An 18,674-nucleotide genomic window follows, 5' to 3' on the forward strand; every position below is an offset into this window, starting at 1 on the left:
AGCCTTTGTTGTCTTGTGTTGTGTAGCCGGTTTGGTTAGGTTGTCTAATTTATTCTCATTTTCAAAAGCATAGCAAGTTCCCAATAGTGCCTTTGCCCTTTGGTGGAAGAATCGCCACTTCTTATATTAATATATATATATATATATATATATATATATATATATATATATATATATATATATATATTTTTCATACAAGTAGTACGCAATGCTGTATTAAATAAGCAATCCATATGGACATATTAGAGTCAGTTTTGGTGCTCAAAAATAAAATTCAAAGGTGCAAAGCAAGCACCTTTGAAAAGAAAGAAAGAAAGAAAGAGCAGGGTAAAAATAATGAAAGGCACTAATGTGATCAGAATACATTACATGAGGCCCACGCCACGATTGTGATATGAATGGCAGCAGACGCAACACAAAGGAAGTTGCAATTGCACAAATTCTATTGAGACTTTGTGTCTTTGCATTCACACTTCTTTTAAGCAAAAGTAAATAACATATTGTCTTGTTAGCTACTTGTATTGTCATTGTATCTCCGGGTATCATCGCTACCAAAGTATTATTCTCATCATATGCATTAAAAATAGGATTTTGGCACCTAAAATTAAACCGACAGCGCAACCAAGCGGTCCTGGTAATATATTTATTACATACAAAAATACATACAATACAATTTTGGTCAATTACAGCCCAGACGATTAATCGATTTATATGGTTCAACAATGTGATGTGTGACACAAGTTCCCATTAATGGACAGTCAAAATTGATACAAGCAATCAAGATTATTAGGTAGAGGAAGAAAATCTAAGCTATCTAACAATGGGGCCGACTAACTAATTAAGCTAATGACACGTGCGTACTCATGAGATATGATTACAATTAGAAGGACAAAAAATAAAAAAGAGGAGAGTGAAGTTTGGCGTTAATTTTGTTTTGGTCACACAGCTCAAATCACAAAGGTCCCCAAAAGAGAGAGAGAGAGAGAGAGGAAGAAGGGTATGTACGAGTGCAAAGGCCAAAAATGCATGTGAAGGTAGGCGGAAAAAAAAAAAAGAAAAAAAAAAGGGGCCAGGGGCAGGGGGCAGGTGCTTGGCGTGAAGAAGATGGAAACAAAACGCGAGAGTGGGGCTGCCTACACCGCGCATTGAAACACGGGGTATTTTGTTTAGTTTTTATTCAAAAGGAAAAGGAGCAGTCTATGTCTAGAGAATAGAGAAGCGCCATTCGGTAAGAAGCGGCCCAACGGAACGCAATTTCTTATTAGTTTCATGGTTTGCTTGCCAAGTTGTAGAATTTTTTCTTCCTTTTTTTTTTTGAATTTTTGAATTTTATTAATAGAAATAGAAAGAAACTGCTCTTATTATTATTATTATTATTATGATCAGTAACACAATAATAAATTAATAATAAAATCAGTCGGGGTTGTTTGGTAAATTTACGGATTATTGTCCGCTTTTAATCTCTCCCCTTCCTTGTTTGCTCCTTATTCTCATCTTATTTCAAGGCCCCTCTTCTCTCTCTCTCTCCCTCTCTCCCTTTCTCTCATTGTTTGTTTTGGTGCTCGCCCTTGAATCTCCTTCTCTTTCTCTTGCTCTTGCTGTTCTTCGGAGAGAATAGAGGCCCGTTTATCCGCATTTATTTTGCTTCTTTTTTTTTTCCCATATCGATCGGTTGATTCCGCTCAGGTAAATCTCTCTTATTTGTTTTCATTCTTTAAAAAAAATAAAAAAAAATACTAGCGTTGAGTTATTATTTGCTTTGGTTTTTGATTTATAAAACCAGCTAGAAAAAAAAAATGCCTGGTTAATAATCAGCTCATGTGTGGACGCGTTTTTGTTTATCTGCTCACCTTTCTGGGTAAGAAATTACGGGTCCACTGTAGCTCGTCTTGAAATCCTTGATTTTTTTTCCTTTATCTAAGTTTTCAAAACTTTTTAACGCTTTTGAGATAATTTTCAATATTTTAATTCCAACTTCTGCTGTTGTTCCAATATCTGCTGCTGCTGTTGATTTATATAATGTAATTGTTGCATACTTGCGTTGGTATGACGATGTAGCTGTAATGTTCTTGATGTTTATCCTTTCAAGGAAAAATTTAAAATTTTTTGAGCTTTGATGATGTACATTTATATTTGTATATGTGGATGTCCGTATTGACCGTAAAATATTGATTGATTGATCGATTAGTTTTTCGGTTTACTTAGGCCACTACTGCTTTCTTATGTTTCTTTGTGAAATCGATAAGCCTGTTGGCATAATCGATGGCTGTTTATGGTCCATCTTACAGTCATATTCATATTCATGCCGTTGCGGTCTAATTGTATGCATGTCGATGAATGGATGTATGAAGTTTTTCATATTCATATCGTTAAATCAAGCTGCTTGTGCAATTAGGTCAAGTTGTCTTCTATTTAATGCCTTTTATATGGCTGCATCATCTGGGAGTTTGTTTACCAGCAAAAATTAATGTTGTTCTCCTTGTTTTACTGTGGCAGGTTTGCTGTCTTTTTTTTTGGAACGAGAAAGAGTAATTTATAGGGAAACTTATATCTGCCCTGATGCAAGGGCAAAGGGGTACTATTGGTTCCTTGCCAGAAACCTTAAGCTTTGACCATGGATCTACCTCAACTTCTGCTGTTGATCAACAAATGTTCTGGAATAATATGCGGAATCCTCCAGAAAGTCGACCTCCAGATAATATGCTATCACCCGCCGGTACAAGGACAACCATGACATATGTGAACTCAATGAGTCATGAACAGCAAATGTCAACTGCTTGGAGCTTAGGTGAACCTAGCTCACATGGGCCCCAAAATAAGGTTACCCATGATGAGCGGAGAACACAGCTTGGCTGGCAATGTGAACCTACTAGTAGTATGCCGGTGGATGGCGCTAATGTTAATCCTATGTTGGTGCAAAGTTCCAACTCCAATATGATGTCCCAAAATCTCAACTTAAATGCAGGTTTTGTGAGTGATGATGGTGATAATTTTCAAGTCATGGGATGCCCTAATTTACACAAGTCAGGCTCATCAGTAGATGAGCGGATTCCACCTCCTGGTAGTTCTGATTCTTTTCTACTGCCTTCAGGAAGTGGTGGATATCTGGCCGAAGAGAATAATGGTAGACCTGGTAGTTCATCTGAGGGTGGTCGCCGTGCCTCTTGCAAAAGAAAAGCTCTTGAAGGAAATGTCGAAAATTCATCTGTCGGTGGAACTTCTAGTTACTTCCAGCATGCAGAAAGTAGTGCTTGCCCTGCTGTATCTGCTTCTTACAATGGAGGCAGCAGTTTAAGCATATCTGATCCTTCTGGGCAGGTGAACTCAGGACGTGGATTAGGTGTGAGAGGACCAGTTCGTGATGGCCTTCCTGAATGGCCTGTGGCAGGAAATGCAGAAAGATCCAGAAGAAACTACCGTGTGCGTATAAACCCTTCAAACCAGCAAAAAGTTATGCCCTATGCTCAATTTCCAACAAACGCTGCAGTTAGACATTCTAGTATTTCATCTACCCAAGAGTCATCAAGACTTCCACCGAATGATCAATCTTTGGACTCAATGGCAGCTCCATCAGTCGAAAATACAGGTCCTCAAAGTCAGCCTGTTCTATTGCACGTACCCATGTTTCCACAAAATTTGCAACCATTTCGGTGGGATAAAGGTTCTAGCTCAAGGAGTGGAAGTTCATCTAGTTCTAATGGTGCCAGAGATAGGGACATTCAACGCGAGGAAGCCAGACCAAGAATAATGGGAAGAAATATATTGGAAAATCCTATGTTTATTCCTGCACCTGATTTGAGAAATTTGGTTCGGAGTCCGGCAAATCGAAGTTTAGCTGGTGGAAATATAAGTACACCAGGAAATGTTGCTTCTTCATCTAGAGCAGGTTCAAGTTCAGGTGTTCATCCACCATCTGCTCCTACATGGGTTCCTCATCCAAATCCTTATCAATATCCTCGTAGGTTTTCAGAATTGATTCGCCGATCATTGACTTCTTCCTCTGGTTCTGAGTCTGCGGGGCAGAGCAGTAATCAAACGCCACCGCATTCAGTTCCGCTTTCTCCTGAAGAGATGGTGCTTTCATCTGGAGCTGGTAATCAGAGGCATCATCCGTCTTACCCTAGGTCAGCAACACGGTTGGAGAGACAAGACGGTGTACTTGGATTTCCGCATCCATTGCGAGCTTTGGCTGCTGTCGGTGAAGGAAGAAACAGGCTTCTTGTATCTGAGGTCTGTTCTTGAATTTTTGGTTGTCTGGCTATGATGTTTTTCCCCTTAGAATTTCGTTATAATTTAATATACTGAATATGGATAACATTTTGGTTGGTCTTTATTATATCAAAATTCTGATCTGTTTCTACTGTGATGGTCATCATAAACTCTGCTTCCTTAGTTAAAAACTCAAAAGTTGTGATGACTAATGTTATCTGTTGACTCATATATTTCTTTGCTTTTCCAAGATGATGTATCATTTTCATCCCACCTTTTCTATCTGTGTAATGTATCTTTAGGATCATGTGTTTATTCTTTAAAAAAAGAACAAAGAAAAGGGTGTATATGAGGAAACTTTTCTCTGTATGATGAGGTCTCTTGCATCATCAATGTCGGCAAGTGCTTTTCTTGCTTAGTTTCTTATTTATCAATTGAGGTACTTTGGCAAAACATTTCAAATTGCTGCTGTCTGAAACTTAGATTTTGTTTATCATTTGGACATTCATTGTTTTTCTATTCCATGTTTAGGTGTTGTAGCAAACACTAATTGTTTCTCTTCTTTGTCTGTGCATGTGCATGTGCATGCATGTGTTCATATTTAATTTGAAAAGTAATCATGTATTAGAAATGTTTCACTTCTTTTTTTTTTCCCTCTCTTTTTGTGCCTACTGTGTTTCCTAATTTCACTTTTTTCGTTGCACTTCTTTTTTCAATGTTATCCAATACTATTGGCAAATGAAACATTGAATGGGAACTTATATTGTGTTATCTTCAGCAGATTCGCAATGTGTTGGATCTCATGCGTAGGGGAGAGGGCTTGCAATTTGAGGTTAGCTCTCACATCTATGTATATATTAATAGACAAAATCACTAGCATTCTATGATGACTAACATAAAACATGGAAATACACATAATTTTATTTTGTCTACAATTCAGGCTTATGTAATTTAACATCGGTAGCCAACTTTCTCTTTTGGTTTATGGATGTTGAACCAAGTGTAATTTAACATCGGAGTACTTCTTTATTTTGTTGAAAACAAGGTGGCTTGACATTTGACTTTGTCCTTGTCTGTGCCAGGATGTTATGATTCTTGACCAGTCAGTCTTTTTTGGGGTGGCTGACATTAATGATCGGCATAGAGATATGCGGCTTGATGTTGATAATATGTCATATGAGGTATAATTTGTACAAGGATTTTTGACATGTAAATTCCAGCTTGCGGAGAATATTTCGTTCATAACACAATGTTTGTTGGGATTATAGGAATTGTTGGCTCTGGAGGAGCGCATTGGAAATGTGAGCACAGGATTGACTGAAGAAACTATCAAAAACCGTTTGAAACAGCAGAAATATTCAATTTCCCTGGGATCCCAACAGGAGCAAGAACCGTGTTGTATCTGTCAGGTAATGACTTGCTATATTCTGGTTGATTCCAGTTTCCGTGAATTTGTCATGAAGTGATTTTATCTTCTTCATTGTTTACCAATGTATTTTTTGCTTAATCTTTGTTTTGTAATGCACAGGAGGAATATAATGATGGAGAAGATACAGGAATACTACATTGCGGGCATGATTTTCACACCAGTTGTATTAAACAATGGCTGATGCACAAAAATTTGTGCCCCATTTGCAAAACAACGGCCCTGTCCACCTCCTCATAGAGGAACATTAGTTTTGGGCTGTGGTTTCTCAAATTGGATGATCATGAATTTGTTCATTATTGTATTCCTAAACTGGTAGGGAATGCAATGTGCAACCTGCCAATCCTATTCATCCTCGTTGAAGCTCGTCCAGGCCTCCCCTCTCCCGTAGCCAGATCTTCCTTCACCACACCCCCCCCCCCCCCCCCCCCCCCCCACCCCCTACTTTTTCTCTCTGGCTAAATTTTATTTTCGGAAGCAATCGATGTTTGTAACCGAAGAGAGCAACTCTAGCCTTTAGTTTCTCCGTTTGCTAATGAACAATTAATTTAAGTAATGATGCCCATTGAGCATTCAGATTAATGCAATTAAAATTTATATTACTTCTTCGCTTTTTAGGTTGTGGTATTTCTTAAGAACAGAAAGGCTAGTCAAGCTTTGGTTGGTGTGAACTGAGAATGATACATCAGTTTATTATTTTCCATTCTCATTGGAGACTGACGTCCCAAATTTTCCTGTAAAAGAGAGCTTATGAGAGAGACGATACACGTACTTGGACATCTCATCCAATCAAAAAATAATTTTCCCCAGTCGGTGCAGGGGATTGGCGATCTCCTGATCATACCCTTCTGTTATGTAACATTTCTGAAGCATGGCTTATCGGTGTCGGGGTGATCGCATTTAGCGGGCTCTTGGCCGATGGATCTTTACTTCCAAAGGCTTCACGTCACCGAGCCCACTAACCAAGCATGCCATTTTTTAAATGAGAATGCGTGGGGATGGAGGCCTAACCTTGTTGGTTACCTGGTTACTCGATTTTTTGTTCCCAGCACGCCACAAAAGGTGACATCGGGAATTGCATTCTTTTCGTGGCTTAATTTCAGTCTAACCCTCTATTTACTAATCAACTTCACATCACCCCTTCAGTTGACTTGTGAAGTTGTGCAAGTACTTTTTAGCCATTGACATTTTACTGAGTACTCAAAATTTTCTTTAAAAAGACAGCTCACCCCTAGTCCCCCACAAATTATTAATTTTAAAATAAGAATAATAATATTCTAATAGACAATCAGGAAAGCAAAAAAAAGCTTTAACCTTTCCTAAAAATTAAAAATAATAATAATAATAATAATGATAATAATATTCTAAGAAAAATAAAGAAGTAGAAGAATTTTTATTTTCATCTTTTTCTTTCGCATGTCTAATTTTATCTTTGATTTTTCACTTTTAACATTTTTCTCTTTAAATTTTCAATAATGTGCTACTTTGGTGCTTCTTAGTACAAAAGCCACAAACAAAGGAAAATTTTGAAAAGGAAAAAAAAAAAGACCAAGATACAATTTATTAATATTTTTCCAACTAGCGTAGGCTGTCATAATGCTCCATATTATTAATCTTCTCATTTTGTAGGTTTTGGCTACGTAGTCAAAATTGGAGGAGGGAGTAAGTTATGGCTGATTAAGATAACACAATCCGTAATTTGAGGAATACTTTTTTATTAATTTAATTTTTAAAAATCATTTAAGATAAAAATAATAATAAAATGACAAATTTACCTGTAGTTTAAGGTAGCGTTTGCTTTTTGGATTGGATTGAGAATCCTGAGCAGTGTGAATCCTAATATTGGAAGTGTGGAGTGGGAGTGAGAGTATGTTGTTTACTTACACTTGAATGGAAGCATGGAATAGAGATCAGAATCCAATTTATGTGTTTACTTTGTCTTGGATTAGGAGTAAATAGTTTCAAATTACAACTTTATTCTTATTTAAAGAATTATAGTTTTTAATTACAAAACTAATAAAAAATATATTTAATGAATAATATTTATTTTATTATATTTGTAAATTTATTATAATTATTAATATTCTTAATTATGAACAATAAATTATTAATTTTAATACAAAATGAAACCTTATTTTATTTTATTTAATATAATTATATTAAATTTATTATTATATAAAATAATAATATAATATTATTTAGTACAAAATTAATATTTTCTTAGAATAAACTATTTATTATTATTAATATTAAATAAATATAGTACTATTATTTTTAAAATAAATATAATAATATTATATTTATTAATTCTCTATTAATATAATAATATTATTTTAAAATAATTTTAATTTAGAATCAATGTAAATTATTATTTAGTTAAATATAATATTATTATTCAAATAAATATAATAATATTTATTTTATTTTATTAATTATAAAATATTAAATTAAAAAAATAAAAGGGTAAAAAAGAGGGAGTGGGAATATTCCCATTCCCACCTCCCCCAATGGGAGTCCCACTCCCACTTCCCACTCAAAAAATGAGTGGGGTCTACAGAGTGTGATTCCCACTCCCTTCTCATTTAGAAAAAGTAAACGCTAGAGTGAGAGAAATCCACACTTCTCACTCCCACTCCAACAAGTAAACACAACATAAAATGTAAACGGAAGCAACTAACAGATTAGGATTGCGATGATGATTTCAAAAAATTTGGAAATAAATCGATGTTTGTCAAAATTTGAAGGGAAAAAAAGGAAATTAACCCTCCTTTTGGTGCCTTAATTAATGCTGCGTTCAGAACAACGGTGACGTTTTGTTGGATAAGGCTGTGAGGTCTGAAATCTGTCTGACTGTCTCTTTGACTTTCCCCGGCGGAGGTTAAAAACAAACTAATTTTGCCTTTATAAATTGAGAAATCACGGGGAACCAACTCTAATTTCAATTTAATCCCACATAAAAATTAACAAAAGTTTAAATATTTTAATAGATTTTTTTAAAGTTTAAATTAATGATAAATTAGATACAAAATTTTGTCCGGGTGAAATTGAAGTGAGGTTTATTAATAGGGTGCATATTATTATTATTATTATTATTATTATTATTATTATTATATACTACAAGATTTTCTAAAGTATTTAAAAATTTAATACTTTTAAATAGTATCTTTATTCTCTAAGAAATTCCAACATCAAAAAGTCCAAAATTTAATACTTTTAAATTTCAGCGTGTGTTCAGAAAATTAAAAGATATCAAAACTTATTATTATTATTATTTTACTTGTTTGGTTATCACAAACCCATTGTGCAACACATTGGTTTTGGACCAAAAAGTCTCTCTTAAAACTAATAATATAAAAACTAAAATCAAATATTCACAACAACATTAAAAAAAACTATGTGTATATATAGAGTTTCATGAAGCTTTCAACACCACTAAAAATTCACTTTTTAAATCATTTAACCAATGATTGGATTATTGGCAACTCTCTAAATGTCTCTTAACACCTCTTTTTTAAATTAACCTCATTAAAATATTTTAAAATTTATAAAATTCTTTTAAAGCCTCCATCAATGAAAAAAAAACTCTTAATTAAATTTTATTAGTGTACATGTTATTTAGTAATTTTATTTATTTTTATTATTAAACCCAATTTCAACAATAAGGTTTCTTCCATTAAAAAAAAAGCAACCACTGATGGATGGTAAACTCCTCACCCGAAAATTAGAGAAAAAAAATAACTTTTTTAATTTATAAAATGTTAGAGTTTTTTAAAGAAAAATAATTATTTGACTTTTGAGTGGAGGTTTAATTATAAATTATCCTATTATGTAATTTTAATAAATGTTAAAATTATTCTCTAAAAAAAGGTTAAAATTGTAAACTAATTAAAGGGATTTTAAGAGGTATTTGGAGGGGTGTCAATAATCCGGATTAGGATTCTCTCATAATCTGATCATGTCATGAGCAAATAACTCAATTGTTGATTGGTTGTTAATAAATGAAAAAGTAAAAAAAGTTAAATCTTTTCCATACACTACCACTAAAAAACATATGTCAAAAGATTTTTAAAAGCTCAGTAACGGTCAAACCAGGAGAGGATATTGTTCCCAATAATCCCACTCTTGACCAATTACTAGTGTTTGATATGTTGGAATTACTCTTATGATATCAAAGTGCTTTAACAATCAACTAAAATAAAGTATCATATGATGAATTCTTATATATGAAAAAAGTTTGTGATGATTTTTCTAAAGTATTTTGACTATTAATCATAATCAAAAGAAAAAGGAGTATAAATGACTTTCAAAAAATTAAAAAAGAAAAGAAAAGAAAAAAAAAGATTCATTAATGCATAATGGGGGGATGGGGAACATATAAGGTGGTAGATCTGAGATATAATAGAAAATTCGGGGGGCAAATATAAAAGCGAAGTAATAGGTAGGAGGAAATTGAAACCGAAGAAATAATGTAATTAGGGCGGGAGATTAATCAAATTTGATTAGAGAGAGAGAGAATGCTGTTAAAAAGAAACAAATACGAAAAGCCAACAAAAGAGCACAGAAAAAGAGAGAGAGAAAGAAAGAAACAGCACCCCGGAGGCACAAAACCAGAGGAAGAGAAACCGAAGCGAGAGCAGCAGAAACACTCAGTCGGCGTTGCACTTTACTAAATCAAACAAAACCATTCTCTCTCTGCTGATTTGTTCTTTCCTTTTCCTTGTCCTTTTCTTTTTCTTTTAAGTTTAGTTTTCGAAAATACAATTATCTTCTGCAAATTCATGGCCGATCTGTACGGAACAACGCCGCCAACTGCCGGCCACGAACCAGAAGAAATCTCTTCATTTTTAAACCAATTTATACACAATTCGTCGTCGTCGTCGTCTTCTTGTTTTTTCGCTCAGCCGGAGGATCGCCACCCTTTCGGCCGATCGGCTGACCCCTCTGTTCTTGACTCTTCTTCTGCTGGTCTCAATTTCTCTAATTTGGTTGTCGGTGCCGTGGACTCCGATACGAATGATAGTGAGGTAGTTTTGTTTGTTTTATCCTTTTTTTTTTTTCAAAAAAAAGTATAAATATTTTTATTTAAAAAAAAAAAACTCTGAAGTTTATTATTATTACTATTATTTTGAATGTAGAAGGGTCCTGATGCATTGGAGGTGCCATCGAACGACACGGTTCGAACTAAAACGTCGTCTAAAAGGAGCAGGGCTGCAGAAGTTCATAATTTGTCAGAAAAGGTTTCCCTTCAAGCTTGAATTTTCCTTTTTCCCCTTTGTACTTTTAAAAGTGGAGTTTTTACTTTATTTATTTGTTCATGGACTTTGTTGATGTGTATGGTTTATTGTTTGGAAGAGGCGGAGGAGTAGAATTAATGAGAAACTGAAAGCTCTACAGAACCTAATTCCCAATTCTAACAAGGTTGTTATTTTTGCTCTGTGTGTATTTATATATATAATTTTCGCCTTGATTTTCTTCTTCAAATATATTTTATATCTAAGGTGAATGAATGTTTGGTGTTGTACTTGTATGATAATAGACTGACAAAGCTTCAATGCTGGATGAGGCTATTGAATATCTGAAGCAGCTTCAACTTCAAGTACAGGTCAGTTTTAACTTTTCATTTAGACAGAAACATGAGATTAGGATCTTCTGAGGATGATGTTGCTAGAACTAGAACTATGTCTTTTCTGACTGAACCATAGTGTGCATAAAAATTGATTTAAATTAATTTCTGGTTCGGAATTTGAAAGCGATCTTGACGTTTACATGATTACCATCAGCTTAGCACCCTCCATGGCAGTTGAAAATTGCTCTACACATAACCACAGGAATGAGTTTACTAGTGAATATATGTTGCATTTCACGTTGTGATTGATGGTAAATTATCCCAAATACCTCCCTGTGTGTCTTAGTAGTTGTTAGCTAGTTCACTTTCCGTAGCATGCCATTATTAGCCACAGTCAACAAATCAAGTCATAAATTAGGAACTATCTTGTCCTTTGTTTCAGTGGGTTCCTTAGGGATCAGTTTGGGGAGCTAATAGATAATTTTGACCATCCCAGCGCATGGTCATCAGAATCTATGAGATATTTTATAATTCTAAACTCATGCATTTGTTTCTATCCATATTTGGGTTTGTGTGATTAAATCCATTGTTTCCCAATTCCAATTTTTCTTGTCTTCTATTTTTGGATTTTCTCAGCACGTTTCCTGCAGTCCATACTTGCATATAACAGTCTGGAGGACCAAATTATTTTTACCCATCAGAATATGAAGTTTTTATAAGTTGTTAGATGTTGATTTAGTATTTCCTTTTTCAGACTGGATCAAAATACTAGCTTTTGGTGCATTCACTTGCCTTCAGAGCAATAGTGTACTTCATTTTATCGCTATCATCTACCTGTACAACGACTATATAAGCCCAAGAACTAAAGGTGAATGTGTCATTCTGTTTAGAAGATTCTTTGTTGCATCAAGTTTCTAGTGATAACTTGGTAGTAGGCTGCACTAGGACTAGTTATTAAATCTGGATTGGATTTTGTGTTGCCCAGAACTCTGTTCCTGTTACTTCTTCACTTAGCACAGAGAGCAGTAAATAGCAACAATAGTTATCAAAATTCAATTTTTTGCTTTATTGTGATTGGTTCACAGATGTTAACAATGAGAAATGGATTGAGTTTGCACCCAATGTGGTTACCAGGAGTACTACCATCTATGCAACTGCCTCAGACGGGAATGGTATTTGATGAGGGTAATGGACTGTTGAACACCAATGGAGGAACCGAAACATTTTCTGCAAATGAAGAAAGCTCGGTGCAAACTGGTTTTAATCTTTCCAGCCAATGTACCATCTCTAATCAGCCAGTTGCCTTACCTTCAGCAGCAAATATTAGCACATCAGAAACTGCATTTGGACTTGAACCACTGATTCAGGCTCACTATGGACCCTTCACTCTCCCCCCTTCTTCCAAGGTAAACTATCCTATGAGTAACTAGTGAATTCATCTCTGTTCTAGGATCTAATAAATGCCAATATTTCTTGCAATATGAAGGAAATCTGCAGTGAAGGTGCACCTCATCTGCATTTGGATATGAATTTCAATGGAAAAAACTCCTCGTCTGGCGTGTCGTAGTCAAGATCTTTATCCTCAAAGATGTAGTGTACGACACAATAGCCACCTTCTTAAAGAGTTGCAATTGGTCAAACACCATAGAAACTGCAAATAATCCTCAAAATTGCTGACGTTTCACAGTTAATCAGCTTACTTATGTCGCAAGTCACAACAGTTTGAACTGTTGACGTCTGTTTAACTTATATAAAAATCTATTTCAGAAGCTTATGGAGTCTTATCAATGACGGAACCAATGTGTTTTTGTATATTGTGCGGATGCTTCTATTATGCCTTGTATGAACTGGAACTGTGTTTGAAGGATTTTGAAGAAAATGAAGAAGAAATTTTTCCAATGCGATGTGCTGTAATGCAAATCTGTGATCATTGATCAACGCGTACAAAAGTTGTAGAAGATGATGATGCCTCCTGATGTCAAACTTCTTCATTGAGACCCAAATTTTTCTTTCAACTTCCATTAGGATACATTGAAATGAAAAATCATTTAAATTTTAATATCAATCCAGCACAAATTCTCAATTTTAAGTATAAAATACACAAATTTATATAAAAAAAATCATAAACTAATATCTAAAAATAACAATTATCATTTTTTATTATCATTCAACATAAATTTTAAGAGAAGATGTTCGTTTCATTCACCTCCATTAGCACCCATCAAATACGATTCTTATAATAATAATAATTAAGATTAATATTTTTTTAAAAATAATACTTTTTAAATACTAATCCGAGGAATAAAATTATAATGATAAAATAATTCATGTATTAAGTTAAAGAATAATAGTGCATACAAAATTACAATAAGTATATAATAATCTATGCATTAAGTTAAAGCCTGTTTGGACTAGACATGTTGCAAATTGAGTTGCCATTAAAATTAAATTAAAAATATTTTTAAAAAATTATCGGTTGACGGATATTCATGCGGGTATCCGTTAGATATTTGACTAACACCAAACCCACCGACAACTTAATGCAGGATTCGATTTATAATACTAAACCTACCCACAATCCATAAAATTACTCCGTAGTAGACAAGTTTTGACAGGTGAATTTGGACGGATTCGTGATTTTGCGGGTACCATATTGCCATCCTTAGGCTCTGCTGGTTGTAGCGCAATCCTTGTGACCACAAGCTTTTGAGAAAATGATGGGCTTCAGGCTACTTTTGCGTCGCACTAACACGAAGAGGGACGAACAAATCTATACGCCATGTGCAACAGATTCAATGAAAGAGAACAATTATAACTGCTCTCGCGAAGTACCAACAAGTCATAAATTTTATGTTGCCATTAGGAGCGGTAGCATTTTCAAGTATGGTGAGTTACAACTTTTGACTTATTTGTGCTTGTACAATAACAATACCTTCACACTAAAATCAAGCTAATTTATTGCCGACCATTGTGATTGTGAAGTAAGTTTCTAAGCGGTCATTGTGTACACGAAATGTGAAATCCTTGTTGAATTTTTTATTAAAAAAATTCTAGGAGAAGTCTTGTGCACCGTGTCATCTATAAGGCGTCTAATAAAAGCCTTACTACATATACTTTCATTTGAAGAGCAATCAATCATCAAATTAGTAGGATGAGTGAGAAAATTATAAGTGCACGTTACAACTTGTTCTCGCTTCCCCGTATATGGTTGCCCAGTTTTTTTGTTTTATTTTTTATGACAAATTGGTAACTTACATCCTCTAAACACATGTTGCCATATTGGTAAACTTAATACTGATACGGACATCCCCATATTAAACAGTAATTGGGTGAAAATTTGTCCCAATTAACTTTCAAAATAACAAATTTAGCATTCAATTGACAAACATTAAAAAGAGTACTGGATCGTTATCTCAAGTACGACTTATAAGGCCACTTGGGCTTGTAGCCCAGTGGTGGACCATTGCCCTCAAAGTTAAGCATGACTATGAGGGCAATGGTTCGAGTCCTCACGGACTCAACCTCCCTCAATTAAACATAATTGTGTGGAGATTTCTTATAGCGTCTTTCTCCCTTGCGAAATACGAGTGGAGTAGAGACATCCCTCCTCCGTGAGGAGTATTTGGATGGGCATGTACTTCATAGAATAAAAATATAATAATATAAGTCCCATGTATATATATCTGATTGTAAATATCAGTGTAATGACTTGTTGTCATAGCAGTTGTATATATCTCTGTGTAATACAGTAACCTGATGCTTAATCAGTTTTAAAAAAAAAAGAAAAAAAGTATGACTTATAAGGAGTGTGACAGCTGTTACGAGAATGATTGAATTTATCAAAAATTCAAAGATAGGGAGTGATCTACATTGAATGGCCATATGGGTGAGGACTTCCCTTAGTGTAACAAATTCCGGAGACTGGAGCGGAAAAGATCATTTGCTTGAACTAATTTTGAAAAGAGACGAGGGGTGGCATCATCAAATTCAAATGGGGTGGTTTGTTATGATATTTAATTTTAAATAATGAGTTGATCTATCTCTTATGGTGGATCAGAGGGAGTTAGTTTCAAAGTCATGATTGTCATTCAGATACGAACAAAAAAACTCCAGCTTTAGCAGTCGTACATAGAGCCATTCTTCAGAGAATCTTATAAAAGTTTTTTGAGAGTTACGGAGAAATGCAATCACCTCCAGACTAGAGAAAGTTTCTGAAACTGAAACTTTTGCGTTTTATGAATATGAATATTAAAACAAAGAGATAAGAGAGAAAGACAAGGATTCTCTAAAAGACCAAAGGCGCTAAATGGCGTGGTTTCTTGTAATTTTTTTTTGACGATAACGGCCATTGCCATATTATCATGGCTTGTGCTGCGGTATCACACGATGCCCTCTTCGATTTCACCCTTTTACTTCACCTAAATTACCCAACTGCCACACCCTTTAATTTTGCACCCATTATTCCACGCTTTTCTACTAACTGGAGTATTGTTTTAGATTAACAAGTAACGTTAATTCTAGTCATTCATATGGAATTTGGAAAGCAATGACATTATGTCAGTGACATAATTAAGCTCGGCATATTTGAGAAAGGTGAGTGTTGTAAATAAACAAGTGAAGGAGGGTTGGCAAAGTAAAAGTGTAAGATGGCCGGTTAAGAAATCTTGACTGGCACGGGCTGAGCGTACTTATCCGTTTTTGTTTGGAAGCCAAATAACGGCATTGTCTCATGATTGTATTTTGGTCACTTTCTTGCCCCTCACAAAAAAATAAAATAAATAAATAAATAAAACTATCACACTTCCGCCAACTTTTTCCTTATAAGAAATGCAGACAAATCTAATTAATTAGCTGCCATTACAAAACCATGCTTGCAAATCGTCCTGTCAAGTGCCCCAAAGCAAAACAATTTGCGGGTTAATTCTAGTTTTGATGTTTCTGGTGGTGATAGCGGTAGTGAAGAAATTAGGTTAGAGATCATGAAACGGCCTGATAACTCGAGGACTCATAGCCCCACGACAGCCAAAATGGAAACAACACCAGCAGAAGCAGAAGAACAAGCACGAGCACAAGTGGGTAAAAAGAGAAGTGGAAATGGGAAGGCTGTCAGCGGTGGTGAATCGGAGCACGAGATGCATATATTGACTGAGAGAGAAAGAAGGAAGAAGATGAGGAACATGTTCTCTAATCTTCATGCTTTGCTTCCTCATCTTCCTCCCAAGGTATTCGATTTACAAACTCATGCTCTTTCTCGCTAACTTCAATTTTTATCAAAATTTTGCCCCCATCAAGATATGTTACATCCTAACTATAATATAGTGCTACTATACATATGGGTTAGGGTTACTAAACTATAGATACGATCAATGGGCAGCTTTTTCAATTTGAAATATTGAAATTTTCTTAGTATAACCTTTTCATATGGGATTTCGTATTGGAAAAACATGATGATGATAATAATTTTCCAAGTTTATTATGTATATTTCACTTCATCTATCTATCCAAAATTGCTTGGATAAGCGGCCCTCCTGTTATGCCTGGGGACAATTTTATGTGAGAAGTTCTAACTGCTAGCAAGGCAAAGTTGATCTCGGCCGAAGGCAAATGTAATAAGACTATAAAATATAATACGCCAAAAAGCCTTGTTCTCTCTCCTTTATATATTTATGTATGTTGCATATGAATGAACCATGCATAACTTGAGCCAGCCTCAGTCGTCAAATTGTGATTGTAACTTCGAGTCTACTAATTTGAAATTTCTAATTGAATTAATTTATCAGACGGCATACTTGACGACAGCGTTTCAAACTTTCAGTCGCTTTGGATGATGCATTTTGCATTATCGATAGCTTAATTGGAGCATAAATTCAATGCCTAACATAGCCGAATGTTTATTATAAGGTTTCAAATTAAAATTTGCAATTAAACAATTTCATACATTAATTTCTCAACGTCAGACAAATATAGCTGAATGATGCTTTGGATGGTCATTATATTGTGCTAGTAAAATGCCGACTGATCTTAATTTTTCTGTCTCTTCAAATTTCAATGATCTGCAGGCAGACAAATCCACCATTGTCGACGAAGCAGTAAAATACATCAAGACTCTTCAGCACACTCACCAAACGCTTGAGAAACAAAAGTTTGAAAAGGTCCAGGGTGCAACTACTGTTGATCATGAACAATCAATCATCACATCACCATTAGAAGCAGTGATCGAATCAAGGGAAGCATACTTGGCTGATCATCTGGGATCATCAGTACCGAAGAACTTGTCAATGGCCGCAAACATTCATCATTCACTACAAGTGCCATCTGATTGTTTTCAGACATGGTTTTCTCCAAATGTCGTAGTGAATATGTGTGGTGATGATGCTCAAATCAGTGTCTGTTCACCAAGGAAGCCAGGGTTATTGACCACCATCTTCTACATACTAGAAAAACATAATTTGGATGTGGTATCTGCTCACGTTTCCTCTGATAGGTATCGTAGCATGTACATGATTCACGCTCATGTAAGTCCTATATATATCAACTTAATTAATTAGCTTTCTTCATATTTATAGAAAATTTTGTATTTTAGCATTCAGTTGATCAATCCAGCTATTGATGCTCCAATAAGTGGACATGTATAGATTAGATGATTTAAGACCTGCATACATAATAGGTAGGAGTTGAAGGCAGTTATGTTTATGGCATCCACGAGGCTGATTCTTTACTAAGATTTATCAATTTTCATTCCCAGGCTAGGTGTTACTGGTCACCCTCAAGTTAAGGACATATCTTAAGCAAATCAAGTTCTCCAAGAAAATTTATACTTTATCCTTCCATTACACTTCCCTTTGTTCTCATTACCTTTTTCTCTTTTAGGGCATATTTGTACTGTTAATTATATTGGTTATTAAAGTAAAGGAAGATTTCTAGATAATGACTATATATATATATTATTGGCTGTAATTGTTCTTTTCTTAACGAGATCTTCTTAATATAAATATATCAGGCAGATGGAGCTTCTGATCAATTTCCAGAGTCCATATCGGTTGAGGAAATGTTCAAACTAGCCATAGGAGAAATGAACTTATGGCTTCTGACGAGTTGATTCTAAAAAATTCTCGGTTAAAAGAAGCTACCAGTTGAGGAAAGCAATATTGGGCCTTCGCCCTTTTTTTTTATTTATTTATTTATTTTTTATTTTTATAAGTGGGAGTTCTTTTGGATTAATTACAAAGGAATTGGCGTATAATTTCTTGTTTCCGTTTTGTTTCCTTCATGTTATATGTTCCATATTATTAGCTGCTACAATTAGGCAAGTGTAGGTGATGCTCCTTTCTACCAAAAAAAAGATTTCCATTAATGTACATAAACATTAGATCAAAGCATACGTGCAAGTTCGGTTACTCTCTTCTTGAATTTGCTTGTATAAATACAAGTTTACTTTTCCATTCGCCATAGTGACAGGTTGCGATCATGGGT

At 34.7% G+C, this 18,674-nt stretch overlaps 3 protein-coding genes across 7 annotated transcripts; all 3 read left to right on the top strand.

Annotated features, from left to right (window-relative positions):
- The first annotated feature begins 1,066 nt into the window (after positions 1–1,066).
- Positions 1,067–6,237, top strand: LOC102629270 (probable E3 ubiquitin-protein ligase RHG1A). Of its 4 annotated transcripts, none has more exons than XM_025096295.2 (6): positions 1,067–1,228; positions 2,497–4,230; positions 4,988–5,041; positions 5,292–5,390; positions 5,478–5,618; positions 5,738–6,237. In XM_025096295.2, exons 2-6 carry the CDS (start codon positions 2,560–2,562, stop codon positions 5,873–5,875), a joined length of 2,103 nt encoding a protein of 700 aa, XP_024952063.2. In that variant the 5' UTR covers positions 1,067–1,228; positions 2,497–2,559; the 3' UTR covers positions 5,876–6,237. The 4 variants fall into 4 exon arrangements, with proteins under 4 accessions (XP_024952063.2, XP_006473298.2, XP_006473300.2 ...); XM_006473235.4 differs by lacking the exon at positions 1,067–1,228 and adding an exon at positions 1,383–1,686; XM_006473237.4 differs by lacking the exon at positions 1,067–1,228 and adding an exon at positions 1,386–1,686 and having other exon boundaries at positions 4,991–5,041.
- Positions 6,238–10,100: 3,863 nt separating this feature from the next.
- On the top strand, positions 10,101–13,100 carry LOC102629932 (transcription factor ALC-like). Of its 2 annotated transcripts, none has more exons than XM_006473239.4 (6): positions 10,101–10,659; positions 10,774–10,872; positions 10,988–11,053; positions 11,172–11,237; positions 12,287–12,607; positions 12,688–13,100. In XM_006473239.4, exons 1-6 carry the CDS (start codon positions 10,414–10,416, stop codon positions 12,766–12,768), a joined length of 879 nt encoding a protein of 292 aa, XP_006473302.2. In that variant the 5' UTR covers positions 10,101–10,413; the 3' UTR covers positions 12,769–13,100. The 2 variants fall into 2 exon arrangements, with proteins under 2 accessions (XP_006473302.2, XP_006473301.2); XM_006473238.4 differs by having other exon boundaries at positions 10,104–10,659; positions 10,771–10,872.
- A 2,437-nt stretch (positions 13,101–15,537) lies between these two features.
- LOC107176370 (transcription factor bHLH95-like) lies at positions 15,538–18,573 on the top strand. Its single transcript, XM_015528785.3, has 3 exons — positions 15,538–16,423; positions 17,261–17,716; positions 18,202–18,573. Exons 1-3 carry the CDS (start codon positions 16,181–16,183, stop codon positions 18,298–18,300), a joined length of 798 nt encoding a protein of 265 aa, XP_015384271.2. The 5' UTR covers positions 15,538–16,180; the 3' UTR covers positions 18,301–18,573.
- Positions 18,574–18,674: the final 101 nt, after the last annotated feature.

The sequence above is a fragment of the Citrus sinensis genome, chromosome 5, assembly GCF_022201045.2.
Source record: "Citrus sinensis cultivar Valencia sweet orange chromosome 5, DVS_A1.0, whole genome shotgun sequence".
Classification (NCBI taxonomy): domain Eukaryota; kingdom Viridiplantae; phylum Streptophyta; class Magnoliopsida; order Sapindales; family Rutaceae; genus Citrus; species Citrus sinensis.

Bases quoted from the DNA above. Each gene is read 5' to 3' on its own strand.
- LOC102629270 (XM_025096295.2), top strand. From the start codon at position 2,560: ATGCAAGGGCAAAGGGGTACTATTGGTTCCTTGCCAGAAACCTTAAGC. The intron at 5,042-5,291 runs GTTAGCTCTCAC...TGTCTGTGCCAG, and splicing joins GAGAGGGCTTGCAATTTGAG to GATGTTATGATTCTTGACCA. The intron at 5,619-5,737 runs GTAATGACTTGC...TGTAATGCACAG, and splicing joins AACCGTGTTGTATCTGTCAG to GAGGAATATAATGATGGAGA.
- LOC107176370 (XM_015528785.3), top strand. From the start codon at position 16,181: ATGAAACGGCCTGATAACTCGAGGACTCATAGCCCCACGACAGCCAAA. The intron at 16,424-17,260 runs GTATTCGATTTA...AATGATCTGCAG, and splicing joins TTCCTCATCTTCCTCCCAAG to GCAGACAAATCCACCATTGT. The intron at 17,717-18,201 runs GTAAGTCCTATA...TAAATATATCAG, and splicing joins TGTACATGATTCACGCTCAT to GCAGATGGAGCTTCTGATCA.
- LOC102629932 (XM_006473238.4), top strand. From the start codon at position 10,414: ATGGCCGATCTGTACGGAACAACGCCGCCAACTGCCGGCCACGAACCA. The intron at 10,660-10,770 runs GTAGTTTTGTTT...TTTTGAATGTAG, and splicing joins CCGATACGAATGATAGTGAG to AAGGGTCCTGATGCATTGGA. The intron at 11,054-11,171 runs GTTGTTATTTTT...GTATGATAATAG, and splicing joins TAATTCCCAATTCTAACAAG to ACTGACAAAGCTTCAATGCT.